Below are 17,027 nucleotides of genomic sequence, written 5' to 3' on the forward strand. Positions count from 1 at the left end.
GAAGGAGGGGAAGTAAGGAGAGGGGGGAAAGGAGAGGGGTAAAGGAGAGGAGGGAAAGGAGATGAAGGAAAGAGGGGGATGGAGATGGAGAAAAAGAAAAAGAAAGAAGGGAATTCTTCTACACTTTCACGAAACTACTCTTTTCATAACAATTTTCTAAGTTTGGTTATTTGAAAAGCATGTACATGGTTCCTCCCACACAGTTGCCTCGAAGATTCGCTCTCCCAGTCATTTGAACAACTTTGGCATTTTGCAAAGTCACTTTTATGTTGCTTCAAAAAACGATTTACTGCATTTCCCTATTTTCCAGGTTTTTGAGTCCGTGACCTTAGACGTAATTGCATCTTTCACCGAAATAAGCACTTTGTCAACTCTGTGTGACTATCAAGTAGTCCACATGGATAATAACGTTTATTTGGTACATTTATTTCAGTTGTCTTGATCCGGACACGGCAGCATCGACAGGTGGTGGAGAAACAGGAAGTAATCCAGGACAGTCACCGGGAGGTACAGAGCAACCAACAGGAGCTCCACCACCACAGCCCCCATCACCCCCACCCCCTGGGCCAGAAAACCCACCAGAACCAACTGTGCCAGGAGGAACTGCACCACCACCTCCCCCAACTCAGCCACCCTCTCCTCCCCCCGAGGGACCTGAAAATCCTGCAGGACCAACAGCTGAAGTACCCATTCCTGGACCTCCTACAGAACCCGTACCCCCACCGGCCGGTCCAGACCAATGCAATACTGACATGTCTGCTGATGATAAGTGTGGCATCGTAACAGACGCTGCCGGACCATTTTCCGGATGTGGTAACGCCAAAGATATTTTTGATCTATGTTTGAGAGACATCTGTATGCAAAATATGGATATCTGCCAAGCCTTGGTAAACGCCCAAAAGGCTTGTGTTGGTCAGTCATTTACACGAGAATTGGTTGTTGCCTATAAAATGGAAGCCGGATGCGGTAAGTCACATTTCTTTAATGTCAACGAAGGGGTTTGCATCTTCAATTGTACCCCAGTTTATTTTCAACAAATTTTAAAATATGCCTATTTTACGTTTTTGAACCAAATTATGTGTCAGAATGCACCAAATTTTTCGACAATTTTCGATGGAAACTTCATGAGAGGCTTGCGACTGTGACACCTCAACAGAATTGCCGCATTTTGAATTCAGACTCGACAGTCTGCCCCCATTGAGGCAGTTTGTCCCCTATTTGTGCCCCCAGTCTCGAGAGGCTGACGCCGCCACTGCACACGCAATCTGGTTGTTTCACAGTTTTAGCCTGTGATGCTGTACAACGACTATCAATTGTAACAGACAAATTCCCACCACCTTCAGCTAACTGATGAAACTTATCACAGTGGTAGGTAATCTCCTATTTCTTATTTTCTAATATTTCTTTTTACAGAGGAAGATTGCCCAGAAAACATGATCTTTAGTTTTACACCACCGCCACCATCCTCTTGTAAGAATAAGCATCCAGTGGTACCAGAGGAAAGACCTACTCCACCCCCGGGATGTTTCTGCAAACCAGGTTTCTATCTAGAGGAGGGTGAATGTATCCCAAGCTCCCAATGTGGGTGTGTTGATAAAGATGGACTCTACCATGAGGTATGTCTAGTTTAAAAAAGTTAAAATTCGACACTTGACACTTGTTCAAATTTCACGCTTGATCAAATTTAATTTAGTTCAGCGTTCCCCCTAGTTCAAAGTTGAAGCCGATTTAAACTGGACCTCAATTTGTTAGCTTATCGCTACACTTAAATGGCGGACCAGTTTAACGTTAGTTCAGAGTAACGCTAGTTCAGAGTAACGCTAGTTAAGAGTTGACTATAGTTTAGAGTTGACGCTTGTTCAAAGTTCCCTTTAGTTCAGAGTTGATCCTGGTTTAAACTGGATCCCTATTTGTTAGTTAATCGCTAGTCCAGAGTAACGCTAGTTCAGAGTAACGCTAGTTAAGAGTTGACTATAGTTTAGAGTTGACGCTTGTTCAAAGTTCCCTTTAGTTCAGAGTTGATCCTGGTTTAAACTGGATCCCTATTTGTTAGTTAATCGCTAGTTCAGAGTCGCTAGTTCAGAGTAACGCTAGTTAAGAGTTGACTATAGTTTAGAGTTGACGCTTGTTCAAAGTTCCCTCTAGTTAAGAGTTGATCCTGGTTTAAACTGGATCCCTATTTGTTAGTTAATCGCTAGTCCAGAATAGACGGTAGTTCAGAGTTGACGCTAGTCCAGAATAGACGGTAGTTCAGAGTTGACGCTAGTCCAGAATAGACGGTAGTTCAGAGTTGACGCTAGACCAGAGTTGACGCCAGTTCAGAGTTGACGCAAGTTTAGAGTTGACGCTAGTTCAGAGTTGTAGTACAAAGTTGACACCAGTGTATTGCTATAATATTGTTTTGTTTTAGCGAATGTTGGGAAAATAAGAAAAAAAAATTTGCATGTTTTTAACTTGAAAGGGGATTATTTGAATATTATTCTGTTTATTATATAAAAATGCATATTTCAACAAAATAAATTTTGATTTTGGGTCTGACGGGGGACCAGCTAGAGACTTTTGACATTAGTATTGATCGAAAACTAGTTCAGAATGGCCTCACAAGCAGTTTGTTCATGTTCTTACTCAGTTATTATTTTTTCTCTTACAGTTGGATGATGTATGGTTTTCAGATGGCTGTAGTACAATGTTTTCTTGTAAAGCTGGATCAGTCAAAACCTTACCCTACACATTAATAGAAAATTCCAATTGTGGCCAGGTGGACAACAAACCTTACCCAGAATGCAGTAAAGGATTTATGGGTGTGGCCACTGAACTTTGTAACAAAGGTCAGTAGCATATTTTGGCTAGTCCTGTTGTCGTTTATACGCATTGTACTCATGATAAAATTTGATGATAAAACGACCTTAAATAGAACCATAATAATATCCAAAAGTTAAAAACTTACCAATGCGGGTGTGTTTGCCCATTTTTAGCAATGTATTATCTATGTTGTTTCAGTGGAAGAAAAGGACGATAGTTACTGTGCCGATGTTCCCGATGGTGACATCACAAAACGTGTCTGTCTTTGTAAAAAGGGTTTCGTATCAGACTGCGAATCGTGTGTTGGTAAGTTACTCTACTTCAGTCCAACCACTGTAGCTTCTCAGGCCTGTTTTACACCAATTTAACATTTAGGTAACCATCAACTTGGCCAATCATTTTGTGGCTAATGACTATTGACTAATGAATACAGGTTCGCATCCGTTTGACCAATCAAAGTCTCAGTCATTTTTTAGCTGAGCTGATTAGTAATGTAGTTTATAGCTCACTGTCGAAATTTGAGCCTTCTAATCCATGTTTGTCTAGAATCGTTTAAATGTTAAACTGAAGTCATTTCTTGAGACTCTGCCATATATAGAAAAGACATATAAATATCAAGTGAAATTCCACATTTGGGATAATGTCTAAGGAATTCTACGAGTTTCGAACATTTTTAGTACTAATTGCATATATTCAAGACCCAAATCAACCCCCGAAAATGACGAACCTGTCCCTTTGTCTTACCAATCTGTATGGTTATTTCGTACCTTTGCTGATTATATATACATTTTTATATTATTTTTTTATATTTTTAGACCTGGACGAATGCCAGACAGGATTTGCAAAATGTGGAGCCAATGAAAAATGTGTGAACTTAAGAGGAAACTACACTTGTGAATGTGCCCCAGGTTATGAACGTGGTAATCTTGGAGTCTGTATCAGTAAGTATATCATTCGCATATACAGGCCAGTGGCCACAGGATAATGGGTGGTGGGGAGGGGGGGGGGGGGGTGCAAAAGGGGAGAGGGCGCTAAAAAAAGTGCATTGACTCACTGAAAAAAATCGATAACCGATCAATTACTGTAACTAAATACCATACATCATAGCGCCTCAGGATATATTACTTCCCTCCGGACAATCAAGTCTGGCTACCGGTCTAAGTGTATATGATCCGTGTCAATAGCGCGACAGGTTATATTTTTTAGGTTTTTTTTGAAAAATATTTCTATGTTTTTTCTTACATTTACTGATATGTAATGATTCCTTTTATTTAGAATGACGCCGCCCTAGACTGGGGGCAGACTGACTTGATGAAGGAAAACTAACTGTCGGGTTTAAGATTCAAATACGATAGGTCCGTGGAAGCGCCAAAGGTGCAACATCCCATAGATCTTTGAGAGAATCTCTTCAAGGAAAATTAAAAATAAAATTGAATTGATTTGGTGCATTCTGACACATATATTTGGAGTACAATCCAGTTTTATATGGTGTCAAATGACCACCACTCCCACCCCCCTTTCCTCCACCCCTCCATCCCCTGTAACCCACTGTCCACCACTGAAACAAGGTAAGCCCACCTATATTGTTATATCCTATCATACATTTTGTTTTTGTACTTTCCAGATATCAATGAATGTCAACGAGAGGGCATGGGTATGTGTCAACCAAACTCGAAATGTATTGATTTACCTGGAAGATATTCATGTGCCTGTTGCTATGGTTACAAGGCAGTACCAAACAGCATTAGTGAATTCAGATTCACCTGTCAACGTGAGTTATTTTAAATTTCAATTTATTCCAAAATCTACACTAATAAACAGTACTTCGGTTCGGTTTTGTTACGTTTTTGTAAAAATGAAATGGTGCAAATTGATGCTATCAGTGTCCCTTATACACATAAAAAGTTTAGAGAACATGTTAACAGGCAAGTGGTTCAATGAGTTTTTGTTATATTTTAGGTGACCCTGCAATCCTTAGTGTTGGTAACGACTGTTGTATCTGTAACACTGCAGATTGTAAACCTCCTTCAGACGGAAACCCAGCTCAAGTACATACTTTATTCTACCTTCCATTATTTTCAAATTTAGATTACCAGAACGGAATTTCATTTCGTTATTTTCGGTCCCCATTGTGATCTAAAAAAGATTTCTACCAATGTCGCGCTCTGTTAACGTTTATTTCAACCAGTCACAGCGTGTTATACTGAATCCTTGTCTAAATATCGACAATGAATTGGGGGATGGCGCCTATGAATTTCATGTATCTTGCACATACTTGATAATAAAATGAATGTAGATTTGCGTCCTACTTTTGAAAAGCAATTGTGCTTATAACGGACAACATGGTGCAGTGTGGAATGAGGGAAATTTTGCAAGGACGGCTTTATGAGGCTACTGTACTCTTTTTTGTTTTCCTTTCTCCTTTCATGAGACGTATTTTTTGTGTTTAGGTCTGTGGTACAGACGGAATTGAATATGATAACTATAAACAACTTTATGAGCTCAACTGTGCCAAGAATGGCGAAGCTAATATTGGAGTCGGTATTGCCTCATATGGATCATGTAGAAAGGAAGGCACTACAAGTAAGTTGATTCTGATTATTTTTTCTTTTCATTGCAGTGAGGATGTTGACATTTGGTGATGTTTTTTTTCGAAATCGTGCCTTCCTCTTTGAAATTATGTGCTTACTCTTTGATATCGAGTGATTTATCTTAGAAATTTTGCCTTTGTATTGGAAATATTCTATTTGTATCATGAATGATTTGTATGAATTAATAATTGTATTACTCTATGCTACATTGTGGTATAATATTATATTGTTTTATAGCTTCTACTACTTCAACCACCACTAGTACTACAACTACTACACCTAAACCTCCCTCAGTCTGTGACAGCAGCAAGATTTGTTCCCAAGCTGAAAGATCTACTGGTACATACTATAAATATATCTTTACACCTTTGTTGTGGCCATTGCAAAAAACGGAATTGATTTGGTTTATTCTGACTCATAATTTGGAGACCTTAAACTCCTATTACAAAAAATAGTTTTTTGGTCTCTTCGAATTTAATTAATCCGATAAAAAAAAATGAGAATTGGTAGGGTGTCCTCACGCTGACAATTCCTTACTCGTGCAAAGAAAGACAGATTAGTTATTTATAATTCAGAGAGTTCTATAATTCGCTCGTAGAACCTTGTTAGAGAAATGCTTTCTCCAACTTTGCTTCATCGACCACAAAGGTGTGAGAATGACATAAAAGTCGTGATTCGACTCGACTCAACTCAATTGATGAAACCACTGTATTGTTTATAATATTTTGTTTTGTCAGATAAACCATGCTGCAATGGTGGAAATAGATACAAGTCTTTCTGTGAGATGAGAATGTCCATGTGTTTGAAGAACAATCAGAATCCAGATATTCCTACAACAGCTTGTGGAAACTGTTTCCCCACCATTAAACCACCAACTACTACACCCGTTCCTACACCAAGTGGTATGTAGATTGAATCCATTACAATAACGATAATGCCTAGCCTAGATATATTGCTGCTTACAATAACGATGTCTAGCCTAGATATATTGCTGCTTACAATAACGATGTCTAGCCTAGATATATTGCTGCTTACAATAACGACGATGTCTAGCCTAGCCTAGATATATTGCTGCTTACAATAACGATGTCTAGCCTAGATATATTGCTGCTTACAATAACGATAATGTCTAGTCTAGATATATTGCTGCTTACAATAACGATAATGTCTAGCCTAGATATATTGCTGCTTACAATAACGATAATGTCTAGCCTAGATATATTGCTGCTTACAATAACGATAATGTCTAGCCTAGATATATTGCTGCTTACAATAACGATAATGTCTAGCCTAGATATATTGCTGCTTACAATAACGATAATGTTTAGCCTAGATATATTGCTGCTTACAATAACGATAATGTCTAGCCTAGATATATTGCTGCTTACAATAACGATAATGTCTAGCCTAGATGTATTGCTGCTTACAATAACGATAATGTCTAGCCTAGATATATTGTTGCTTACAATAACGATAATGTCTAGCCTAGATATATTGCTGCTTACAATAACGATGTCTAGCCTAGATATATTGCTGCTTACAATAACGATAATGCCTAGTCTAGATATATTGCTGCTTACAATAACGATAATGTCTAGCCTAGATATATTGCTGCTTACAATAACGATGTCTAGCCTAGATATATTGCTGCTTACAATAACGATAATGCCTAGCCTAGATATATTGCTGCTTACAATAACGATGTCTAGCCTAGATATATTGCTGCTTACAATAACGATGTCTAGTCTAGATATATTGCTGCTTACAATAACGATAATGTCTAGCCTAGATATATTGCTGCTTACAATAACGATGTCTAGCCTAGATATATTGCTGCTAACAATAACGATAATGCCTAGTCTAGATATATTGCTGCTTACAATAACGATAATGTCTAGCCTAGATATATTGCTGCTAACAATAACGATAATGTCTAGCCTAGATATATTGCTGCTTACAATAACGATAATGTCTAGCCTAGATATATTGCTGCTTACAATAACGATAATGCCTAGCCTAGATATATTGCTGCTTACAATAACGATAATGCCTAGCCTAGATATATTGCTGCTTACAATAACGATAATGCCTAGCCTAGATATATTGCTGCTAACAATAACGATAATGTCTAGCCTAGATATATTGCTGCTTACAATAACGATAATGCCTAGCCTAGATATATTGCTGCTTACTTCATTGCCCCTTAATTAGCAGAAAGGGGCGAGCAATGGTGAAATGCCTCACCCCTTAGAGGGATTGTAAAGAGGTTTCCCAAAAAATGTATGCATATCGGGGACAATGATAGCATTGATTTGCACCATTCATTTACAAGAGCTGAAAAAGTCCGACTGAAATTTAGAATGGTGCAAGTCGATGAGATCAGTGACCGGGAGATACACATACAAACATTAAAAAACCCTATATAATATCTTTAAGTGTACACGTATATAGTGTTACATGGGGCCGTTTCAGAATCGATGATGTCTATCTTATATATCTTGACCCCTACTTCTGGGACAGGGGCAGCAAAATGGCAGTTTATTTTCAATTTCGATGATGGCTGCCAAGATATCTGCCCCCTACTTCCTGCATTTTCTTTATCAATCTGTTCACTGTTAATTTATTTTTTTATTTATTTGTTTAGAGAGCGACTTTGAACCTTGGGGACCCTGGAAAGAATGTCAACCCAGACCATCTGGATTACCTTGTGGTACCGCCAATGGTGTTAAATACAGAAACAGATTATACACCGGCACAGATACTTCCTTACTAACATCTGAGATGTTACGACAACAAGATTCCTGCGATCTTCATCCATGTCCATCAGATACACCTCAACCAGGTACGCACTTTCATTTCACTGGTTCATAGAATACTCCCGACAAGGTACACGCTTTCATTTCACTAGTTCATTGAATACTCCGACAAGGTACACGCTTTCATTTCACTAGTTCATAGAATACTCCCGACAAGGTACACGCTTTCATTTCACTAGTTCATAGAATACTCCCGACAAGGTACACGCTTTCATTTCACTAGTTCATTGAATACTCCGACAAGTTACACGGGTAATAATTATAAGTTCAATTTCAGTGCAGGTTCAATGTACATTTATCTAAGAAAAACAGTCCATTAACGAGTAAATTTTAATTTGGAAATATACGCACTTTCTATGCACTAATACTTCAAAGCAAGGTAGCAGATTACAGGCTACGTTTTTGACAGGTTATTCTTAATAATTCTCGTTTTATATTATAGAGGTTCCTAACCCCTGTAACGTTGAAGACTGTCCCTCTTCGGACACAGAACAATTCTGCGGCAAGATCGTAGGTCTTGACACTCAACCAAAAACCTACAAATCTCGATGTCATCTGGAGAGAAATTCTCAATGTCAAGGATTGGAAATCAGCAAGAATCCCAATGATTACTACCCCGGAATCTGTAGCCCTGGTGGAAGTAAGTAAATACTGTTTTTATTATGAGAAAATCTCAACCACGCAAAGCCACCTCATCAGCATCATATTCCGAATACAGGTTGACATGGTCTTCTTAACGGAAGAATAGCGAATGGTGTCGGTTTAGACACGATGTCTTTGAAATGAAATGAAATGGGGTTTTTACGTCCTACAATTCTGGTTGTCTTACGAGTTAACATATTTCAACAAGCTAATCTATTAGTATGAGTTTGTTTAAATATGTAAATGAGTAAGACACGTGGTAAACGTTGAAGATAAGATCAACCATTCAAAGTGACCCTAAGAAGGGTTAACCTTTGTGCAGATATTGGTCACACTAACATTATGAGTCGTAAATTTTCTCATTCTGACCATAAATGGTATAAAAATGTATAATGGCTCAGCGAGTTAAACGCTGGCTCGCTTACCCGAATTCAGTCGATAAATCCCTGCTTAGATCGAAATAACGCCTTCCTATTTAAAATAGGACGTAAAAATCTCTTCAATTCATATCATTTTCAACATTGTTATGTTTTTTCAGCTCGACCACTCTCTCTGCCATGTAAGAGAGGTCCATTTAAAATCACCTACGCCTATAACTCTCTTGATTCTGCGTCCGGCACCACCTGTTCCGCAGACAATGTAGAAATTGGTACCTGTCAATCTGGAGCCTGTGATGAAGGAACAAACGACTGTTGTAAAGCAGTAGAATTCGAAGAACTTGACTCCATAGTGACTTGTATTAACATGGCCACCCAGCGAATCGAAAAAGTCAACAAAAAGGTATGTACCTCAGATTTATTGTAGAAATGTTTTCAATGGCGTAGATTGAATGTTCAGTGGCGTAGACTAGGTTTACTGAGACTACATAGCCGACTGCTGATAGGCTATGATTTAGGATGAAGCCTTTACAACCTTTACAACTGACCTGTGAGAATAATTTGTACACAGCAACCTTTATGACTGACTGACCTAGCGACTCACCTTTTAAAAGAGGCCATTTCCAATAAAATGGCTCTTGAGACTCTCCAGTTCCAAGCAGCTGACCTTCCCTAACTTCAAGGTTGACCTTTCCTTCGCAACCAACATCAAGACTAACCAAACGGATTGACCTTTCCCTCGCAACCAAGATAAAGATTGACCTTTCCCTAGCAACCAACATCAAGATTGACCTTTCCCTGGAAACCAACATAAAGATTGACCTTTTAGGCCGACCATTCTCATTCAACGAACCATCAAGACGGGCGTTACCATAGCGACTGGCCATTTACATAGAAACACTCTGTTTTGGATCGACATTTTATTAGCGACTGACCTTTCCATGGCAAAGACTAACAAACTGAAAATAATTTTACAATAATACATTGAAAGTTTAATAAAAGACGGAGAACTAACTCTTCAATTGATATATTTACAGGTCTACTCAGCTATAAGATGCGACTGTGTGGATAAAGACGATTAAAAAGAGAGAGATTTCTATATAATTAATTATTAATTCACTATATTATGCCATTTGGCAATTACATAACATACTATATTATTATAATAATAAATATTACTGCAATGATATGACAGTTTTTGCTTTTCATAATATTAAATAGATATACAGTAGAGCAACCGAAAACTCCGGTAACCACAAAATGAAACGGATCGTTAATTATGTAAAATTAAGTTAATCCAAAATTCCGGTTTCCGTTTCCACACGGCTGTGATTAGCAATCACATGTCACTATGAGTTCTGGAACTGACGTCCTTCCAGTGGCTCCACTACTATAGGGACTGGTTGAACCAAGTCCACGGACCCTCACCTGTAAGCCTCCAATAACCAGAAAAAATGCAAGAAACAAAACATTTCCTGGGGAGGGGCCACAACCCACTGAAGTCCATGGGCCCCCGCTCTTCTATTTGAGCACCTGCGTCCTTCCTGCAGTCTCTATTTTACATCTTATAGAGCCCAATCTTATTTATCTGAACTCTTTTCAGAATCGGACATTTGTTTCTCCCACAATTATATAAATTAGGCTAGGATAACAGAACTTTAGACTGTCACTAGGGAGTAGGCTCTCTTCCTGAAAGGCAGTAATAATCCACGTCATGATATTGGAGAACCGAGGGTCGGATTTCAATTCTGAAAGATGACTGAATGAGCTCAACACATTGTGATACAAATCTTTATATGTACCTTAATGGGACAGAGAGCCTGGTATTCTCGAAACGATCTTAGTGCTAGGATGTCCTAGAATCAATGTTAGAAGATAAAAACTTAGGATATCCTAGAATCAATGTTAGTAGATAAGAACCCAGGATATCCTAGAATCAATGTTAGAAGATAAGAACTTAGGATATCCTAGAATCAATGTTAGAAGATAAAAACTTAGGACATCCTAGAATCAATGTTAGAAGATAAGAACCTAGGATATCCTTGAATCAATGTTAGAAGATAGGAACCTAGGATGTTCTAGAATCAATGTTAGAAGATAAGAACCTAGGATGTCTTAGAATCAATGTTAGAAGATAGGAACCTAGGATATCCTAGAATCAATGTTAGAAGATAAGAACCTAGGATATCCTAGAATCAATGTTAGAAGATAAGAACCTAGAATGTCCTAGAATCAATGTTAGAAGATAAGAACCTAGGATGTCTTAGAATCAATGTTAGAAGATAGGAACTTAGGATATCCTAGAATCAATGTTAGAAGATAAGAACTTAGGATATCCTAGAATCAATGTTAGAAGATAGGAACCTAGGATACCCTAGAATCAATGTTAGAAGATAAGAACCTAGGATGTCTTAGAATCAATGTTAGAAGATAAGAACCTAGGGTGTCCTAGAATCAATGTTAGAAGATAAGAACCTAGGATGTCTTAGAATCAATGTTAGAAGATAAGAACTTAGGATGTCCTAGAATCAATGTTAGAAGATAAGAACTTAGGATATCCTAGAATCAATGTTAGAAGATAAGAACTTAGGATGTCCTAGAACTAGGATCGTTTTGAGAATACATGGCCTGGTGTTTTCTATTTAAAATATGGACCTTATTGTGGTGGAAACAAGTGTGCGTATCTGAAACACTAATATCATGGATTTACACGATTTCAATTTCCAATCAGATGTCTGTGGTTCCTGCAGTTCCAATAAAATGAAAGGTTCTGAACATCACTATCACAACGCCCCTTATATTTATCATTAGCAAATTTTGGGATAGTGATGTCATAAATCCTTATTTTTAGTACGATTAGCAGGTTAGTTGGACACAATATTTTGTATTCAGCAACTCATCATTATCCCTTAGGGCTATCTCACTCAATATCACACCACAATAAAATAGCTGTTTCCGTTTTGAAATGAAATGGACTGAGTTTTACGTCCTACGTTTCTGTGTCTAATGGGCCGATAAAGACTGGCAATACCATGCAGTGTGCGATGAGGGGAATTTTGACGGGACAGCAGTATAGCCTAATCTTTTTCGATTTCCAACTGTCAAGGATGAAGGGACATACAGGACCCCATGTATTGTCCAATCTGAACAACATGTTTTTTTCGTGGTGTTTCTGTTTCAAGTTTTAATTAAATAATTTAGAATATGACAATTAACAATAAATAGGACGGAATAAATAAAATACACAATAAAAACAAAATGGACATATTTAAAGGGATACTACCTCTTAGAATGGACATAAATTTTAAAGTCTCAAACTTGGTCGCTAAGTGTATATATTCATCAGTTAGACTTACCAGGTGTCATGACTAAAGAATAGAATCTTTATATAACAGGATATATCTATAAAACTAAACTTATTACTAAGAATGTTTTAAAATTACTTAGTTTAATGAATTATTACTTAGTTTTATAGATTTATTAGACTATAGAGAGATTCTGTTGTATAGTTATAACACCAGGTATAACCACTCATGAACAAAGACTCATTTGAACCAAGTTGAGAAATCTGTTGGTAATTCTAGGAGGTAGTATACCTTTAAAGTGAATCTAGTTCATGACTGCTCATAAAACTAAATCAGCAAATCAAAGACACGAAAATGAGTTTTACATTCTACTTCACTGCTCAAAATATAGTCAACTGTCCTTGTTTTGCATAAACCATGTGGTCCAAGATATCAATGGACTTCCTGGTAGTCTCTGACTCCCAGACTGTTCCTGCATACAATATGTCACAGCTGAGCATAGACAAAGAAGAGCTAAAGCAAGGATATTCAACCTTTTTCTTCTACCCTTTCCAGATCCTTGATAAATTGTATCACCCCCATCCACTATAAATCTATAAACTATTTCGTGATTTTCTCTATGGTTTTTCCATCTTATCTTTTTTTCATATTGCATTGTTGTGGTCTGTAGCCCCTGACACAATATAGTTTCTGACAGGCACAATGTACTATATATTTGTTTATGTCCACAATAAAACAGTAGCAAGACCAATTGAGTGTTGCACCAAGTTACTGAAGATTGTTTATATTCGAATACAAGCTCTAGCCTTGTCCAGGATATCTTTACGTATTTTGGGGTAGTTAGGGTGACTTTCAAGGACCTGTAAATAAATAAGATTAGTTTAATAAAACAAACCTTGATTACCCTAAATATATACTTAGTCCCTATTGTGTATTATGCTGAGTAATGCAATATGGTCCAATCATCAAGTGAAATTCACAGAATGATATAGTACAGTATTTTTGATGCCATCAAATCAGTGATAGGTGACCAGAGTTCAAGCAGCTGTACTGTAATTTAACAGTAACAATTAGGCAACACCCTTAAAATTTTGGGCTCTGAGTAAAAGATCAACCTAGCACAATGGATGCAAAGTTGACAACTCTAGTTGAAATTTTGCCAGGACAGCGGCATTGGCCTTCTCAATTTTTTATGACATTTGTGTACACAGCCTGTAGCACAAGGGGCCTCCGTTTATTGTCTCATCCAACAAACTAGACACCTTTTTCCATTTCAGCCCCTTTGAACTGAAGCCCCTCCCCTTTTTATCATGACTTGCAAGAGCTTCTATTTCATTGGATAAAACAGTTATGTGATCAATGCCGCAATAAGTTCATGCTGTCAATCATTTTATTAAAGTGATACCAGTGATAGATATTTATGTTACAAGTTATTTATACTCATACTAACAGATTAGCTTGTTTCAATATATTAACTGGTAAGAATAGTCGTATATATACTACTTATCCCTCCGAACCCCAACCAAACCGTGGTACATATATACATATATATTACTTACATGATGGCAGATATCTATAGCATCAACATGTCTCTTAGCCTTCATATAATTAAACGCTAACTTATACCCTACAACATTCAATATTACACTTTCATTATAGTTAATCAACACAAACACATTTCATTTCCCTAGCTGACAGAATATAGAACAACAATTCATGGTTAAAAGATTTATGCAAGGTTTCGACGTGTTTCCCCCGCACTCTCAGTGATTGTTCTTATATAAAGGTGTGTCTCTATATCAGACTCACAACTGCCGAATGCCATTTAAATATAAAGACTCTAAAAAAATGATTTTCTACTTGAAATAATTCTCTTTCATAAATTTCATCAAACAATTGCTAAATGCCATTTAAAGACTTGATAGAACTTAATTAACAATGTAACTTTAGGAGGCATCTGGATACAGAACATTCATATTTAATGGTAGATGAACACAATGACAATTTTACATTCTTAAAAGAGCTACAGATGGTTGAATATGAATATTAACCAATCACTAATCTTGTTATCGATCATTCTTCTATCCAAGTTGATCTATTTCTTCAAATTTTCCTTTTTTTAAATCCACCTCAAGCTAAGAAAAATTCTGATGCACCAGAAAAACATAGCATAGCATAGCATAGCATAGCATAGCATACTCACCAATAACAGGATTATTCTTGTTTCCATATTTCCAGGCATTCTCGTAGCTATTGGCAGCATCTTTATACGACTGTTCTTTTTCCATGATAAATCCCAGATATTCATACGCTTTACAACTCGCCTACAAAATATCAAAATCAATATCAACTGAAACCAGGGGGAGACAATTGGAATGATCCAAATAGACCTTATTCACATCTAGTTTTTGAGATACTGAAAGCGAGGTTCATATGAATGAATATCCTCTATGACATCGCTGAACACTCGATCACCAGCGAGAAAATGGGATTAAAACTGCCCTTTCTCAGAAATGTGTGCTGATAAACTTCGTCTAGAAGTATAATCAAACAGCTTAATCAACTCTGATTTAATGAAATGATTAAATTTGAGTTCGTGGAAAAAGAGACTTTGAAGATGTCAAGGTGGATATTTTACTGCAGCGACACCACATTACCTTTGTTTGTTTGCGTTATGAGCATTGTTCTGGATTCAATATGGCCACTACATGAATAAGCTTAAAAAAAGTCATATCATGCTCTGGAGCATCAAGTTCTAAAGCACAAATAGTTGATAATTTGACTCAAATATTTTGTAATTTTTGTGGACAGATAATATACTGACAAGTTTGAAGGTCTGTTGGTTTGGCAATTCCACTAAGATGTTTGTGAAGTAGCTATTAGAAAAAATGGTTAAATATTATTTGCAACATTTGTAATAGTAAATTTTAGCACAGTTAGCACACACCTCCTTTTTAATGTAATATATCTTTGATTGTCTGAAGACCGTACAGCATGAAACATGTTTCAGGGTCTGTTTTGATATTTCTACAATTCAGAGTAAAAACATGTTTCAAGTTCTGTTTTGATATTTCTATAATTCAGAGTAAAAACATGTTTCAGGGTCTGTTTTGATATTTCTATAACTCTGAGTAAAAACATGTTTCAGGGTTTGTTTTGATATTTCTATAACTCAGAGTAAAAACATGTTTCAGGTTCTGTTTTAATATTTATTTCTCCACCTACCTTATTATGATATAAACATTTCTTCAATAATTCTGTTGCCATATCAAATTTACCAGACTTTAATAGAGAATAGTAAAAATATAGTTTAATGTGATTTCTGTTTTATTGTTGTTCTAAAGATCAGGGAACTAGAACAGATGAAAAATAATTGAGGTAAATCATGATCGAATATAAACTCTTATAAAAAAAAAAACGATTCAAGTTATCTAATCTTATGGTCTCATTTCTTACAATCATGATGACTTTGGTCGAGTTTCGTGATGCTCTGGACCCATTATTTAGGAAATGAAATGAATGGAGCTTTACGTCCTAATTTTCTGCACAATATCCCATTATTTAGGGTTTGAACGACGGACGACGGCAAAGTTGGGTCCGAGGATTTCAAACAGTCTCCGTTTAAATGGAGTTTAATTCTTAAATTTTTTGCAGTTGAAGGGCTAATGAAATGCAACAAATTTTACATCTCGGTGTTCTAAAAGTTTTAAACCCAAGTCACTCAAAATTAATCCAAGAAATTTACCTGTATAATCCAACTAGGAAGATTTCAAGATATTTACTTGTATAATCCAACTAGGAAGATTTCAAGATATTTACCTGTATAATCCAACTAGGAAGATTTCAAGATATTTACTTGTATAATCCAACTAGGAAGATTTCAAGATATTTACCTGTATAATCCACCTAGGAAGATTTCAAGATATTTACCTGTATAATCCAACTAGGAAGATTTCAAGATATTTACTTGTATAATCCAACTAGGAAGATTTCAAGATATTTACCTGTATAATCCACCTAGGAAGATTTCAAGATATTTACCTGTATAATCCAACTAGGAAGATTTCAAGATATTTACCTGTATAATCCACCTAGGAAGATTTCAAGATATTTACCTGTATAATCCACCTAGGAAGATTTCAAGATATTTACCTGTATAATCCACCTAGGAAGATTTCAAGATATTTACCTGTATAATCCACCTAGGAAGATTTCAAGATATTTACCTGTATAATCCACCTAGGAAGATTTCAAGATATTTACCTGTATAATCCAACAAGGAAGATTTCAAGATATTTACCTGTATATAAATATCTGCCAATAATAACCAACTTTTCTCTAAATCTTCTGCATCCTGCAACAAAAATAAAATTGATTTAAAATCAGTAACTCAGAATTCAGACAGTATTCAAAATGGCAGAGAAAGGAATGGAAGGGTTAATTTTGTATGTTACATTACCAATTACGAACAGACCAAACTTGTATAAATCTTGT

At 36.6% G+C, this 17,027-nt stretch overlaps 2 protein-coding genes across 2 annotated transcripts in view; one reads left to right on the forward strand and one right to left on the reverse strand.

The window, feature by feature from the left end:
* Positions 1-10,310, forward strand: part of LOTGIDRAFT_161733 (hypothetical protein) — a gene marked incomplete at both ends in the record, with an annotated part of 34,243 nt that extends 23,933 nt beyond the window's left edge. The window contains 14 exons of the mRNA XM_009057566.1: positions 434-966; positions 1,414-1,616; positions 2,651-2,828; positions 3,001-3,108; positions 3,618-3,743; positions 4,427-4,573; positions 4,762-4,850; positions 5,253-5,385; positions 5,631-5,732; positions 6,131-6,295; positions 8,038-8,235; positions 8,652-8,849; positions 9,390-9,631; positions 10,266-10,310. Coding sequence (XP_009055814.1) covers positions 434-966; positions 1,414-1,616; positions 2,651-2,828; positions 3,001-3,108; positions 3,618-3,743; positions 4,427-4,573; positions 4,762-4,850; positions 5,253-5,385; positions 5,631-5,732; positions 6,131-6,295; positions 8,038-8,235; positions 8,652-8,849; positions 9,390-9,631; positions 10,266-10,310 — 2,467 coding nt within the window. The remainder of the gene's footprint in view (positions 1-433; positions 967-1,413; positions 1,617-2,650; positions 2,829-3,000; positions 3,109-3,617; positions 3,744-4,426; positions 4,574-4,761; positions 4,851-5,252; positions 5,386-5,630; positions 5,733-6,130; positions 6,296-8,037; positions 8,236-8,651; positions 8,850-9,389; positions 9,632-10,265) is intronic.
* A 2,073-nt stretch (positions 10,311-12,383) lies between these two features.
* The window catches only part of LOTGIDRAFT_189817 (hypothetical protein), a 36,092-nt gene continuing 31,448 nt past the window's right edge, over positions 12,384-17,027 (reverse strand). The window contains exons 31-35 of the mRNA XM_009057567.1: positions 16,834-16,887; positions 15,759-15,815; positions 14,737-14,857; positions 14,093-14,160; positions 12,384-13,393 (exon numbers count right to left, since the gene is read on the reverse strand). Coding sequence (XP_009055815.1) covers positions 13,316-13,393; positions 14,093-14,160; positions 14,737-14,857; positions 15,759-15,815; positions 16,834-16,887 — 378 coding nt within the window. The 3' untranslated portion in view covers positions 12,384-13,315. The remainder of the gene's footprint in view (positions 13,394-14,092; positions 14,161-14,736; positions 14,858-15,758; positions 15,816-16,833; positions 16,888-17,027) is intronic.

This window comes from Lottia gigantea (genome assembly GCF_000327385.1).
Source record: "Lottia gigantea unplaced genomic scaffold LOTGIsca_30, whole genome shotgun sequence".
In the NCBI taxonomy this organism is placed as follows: Eukaryota; Metazoa; Mollusca; class Gastropoda; family Lottiidae; genus Lottia; species Lottia gigantea.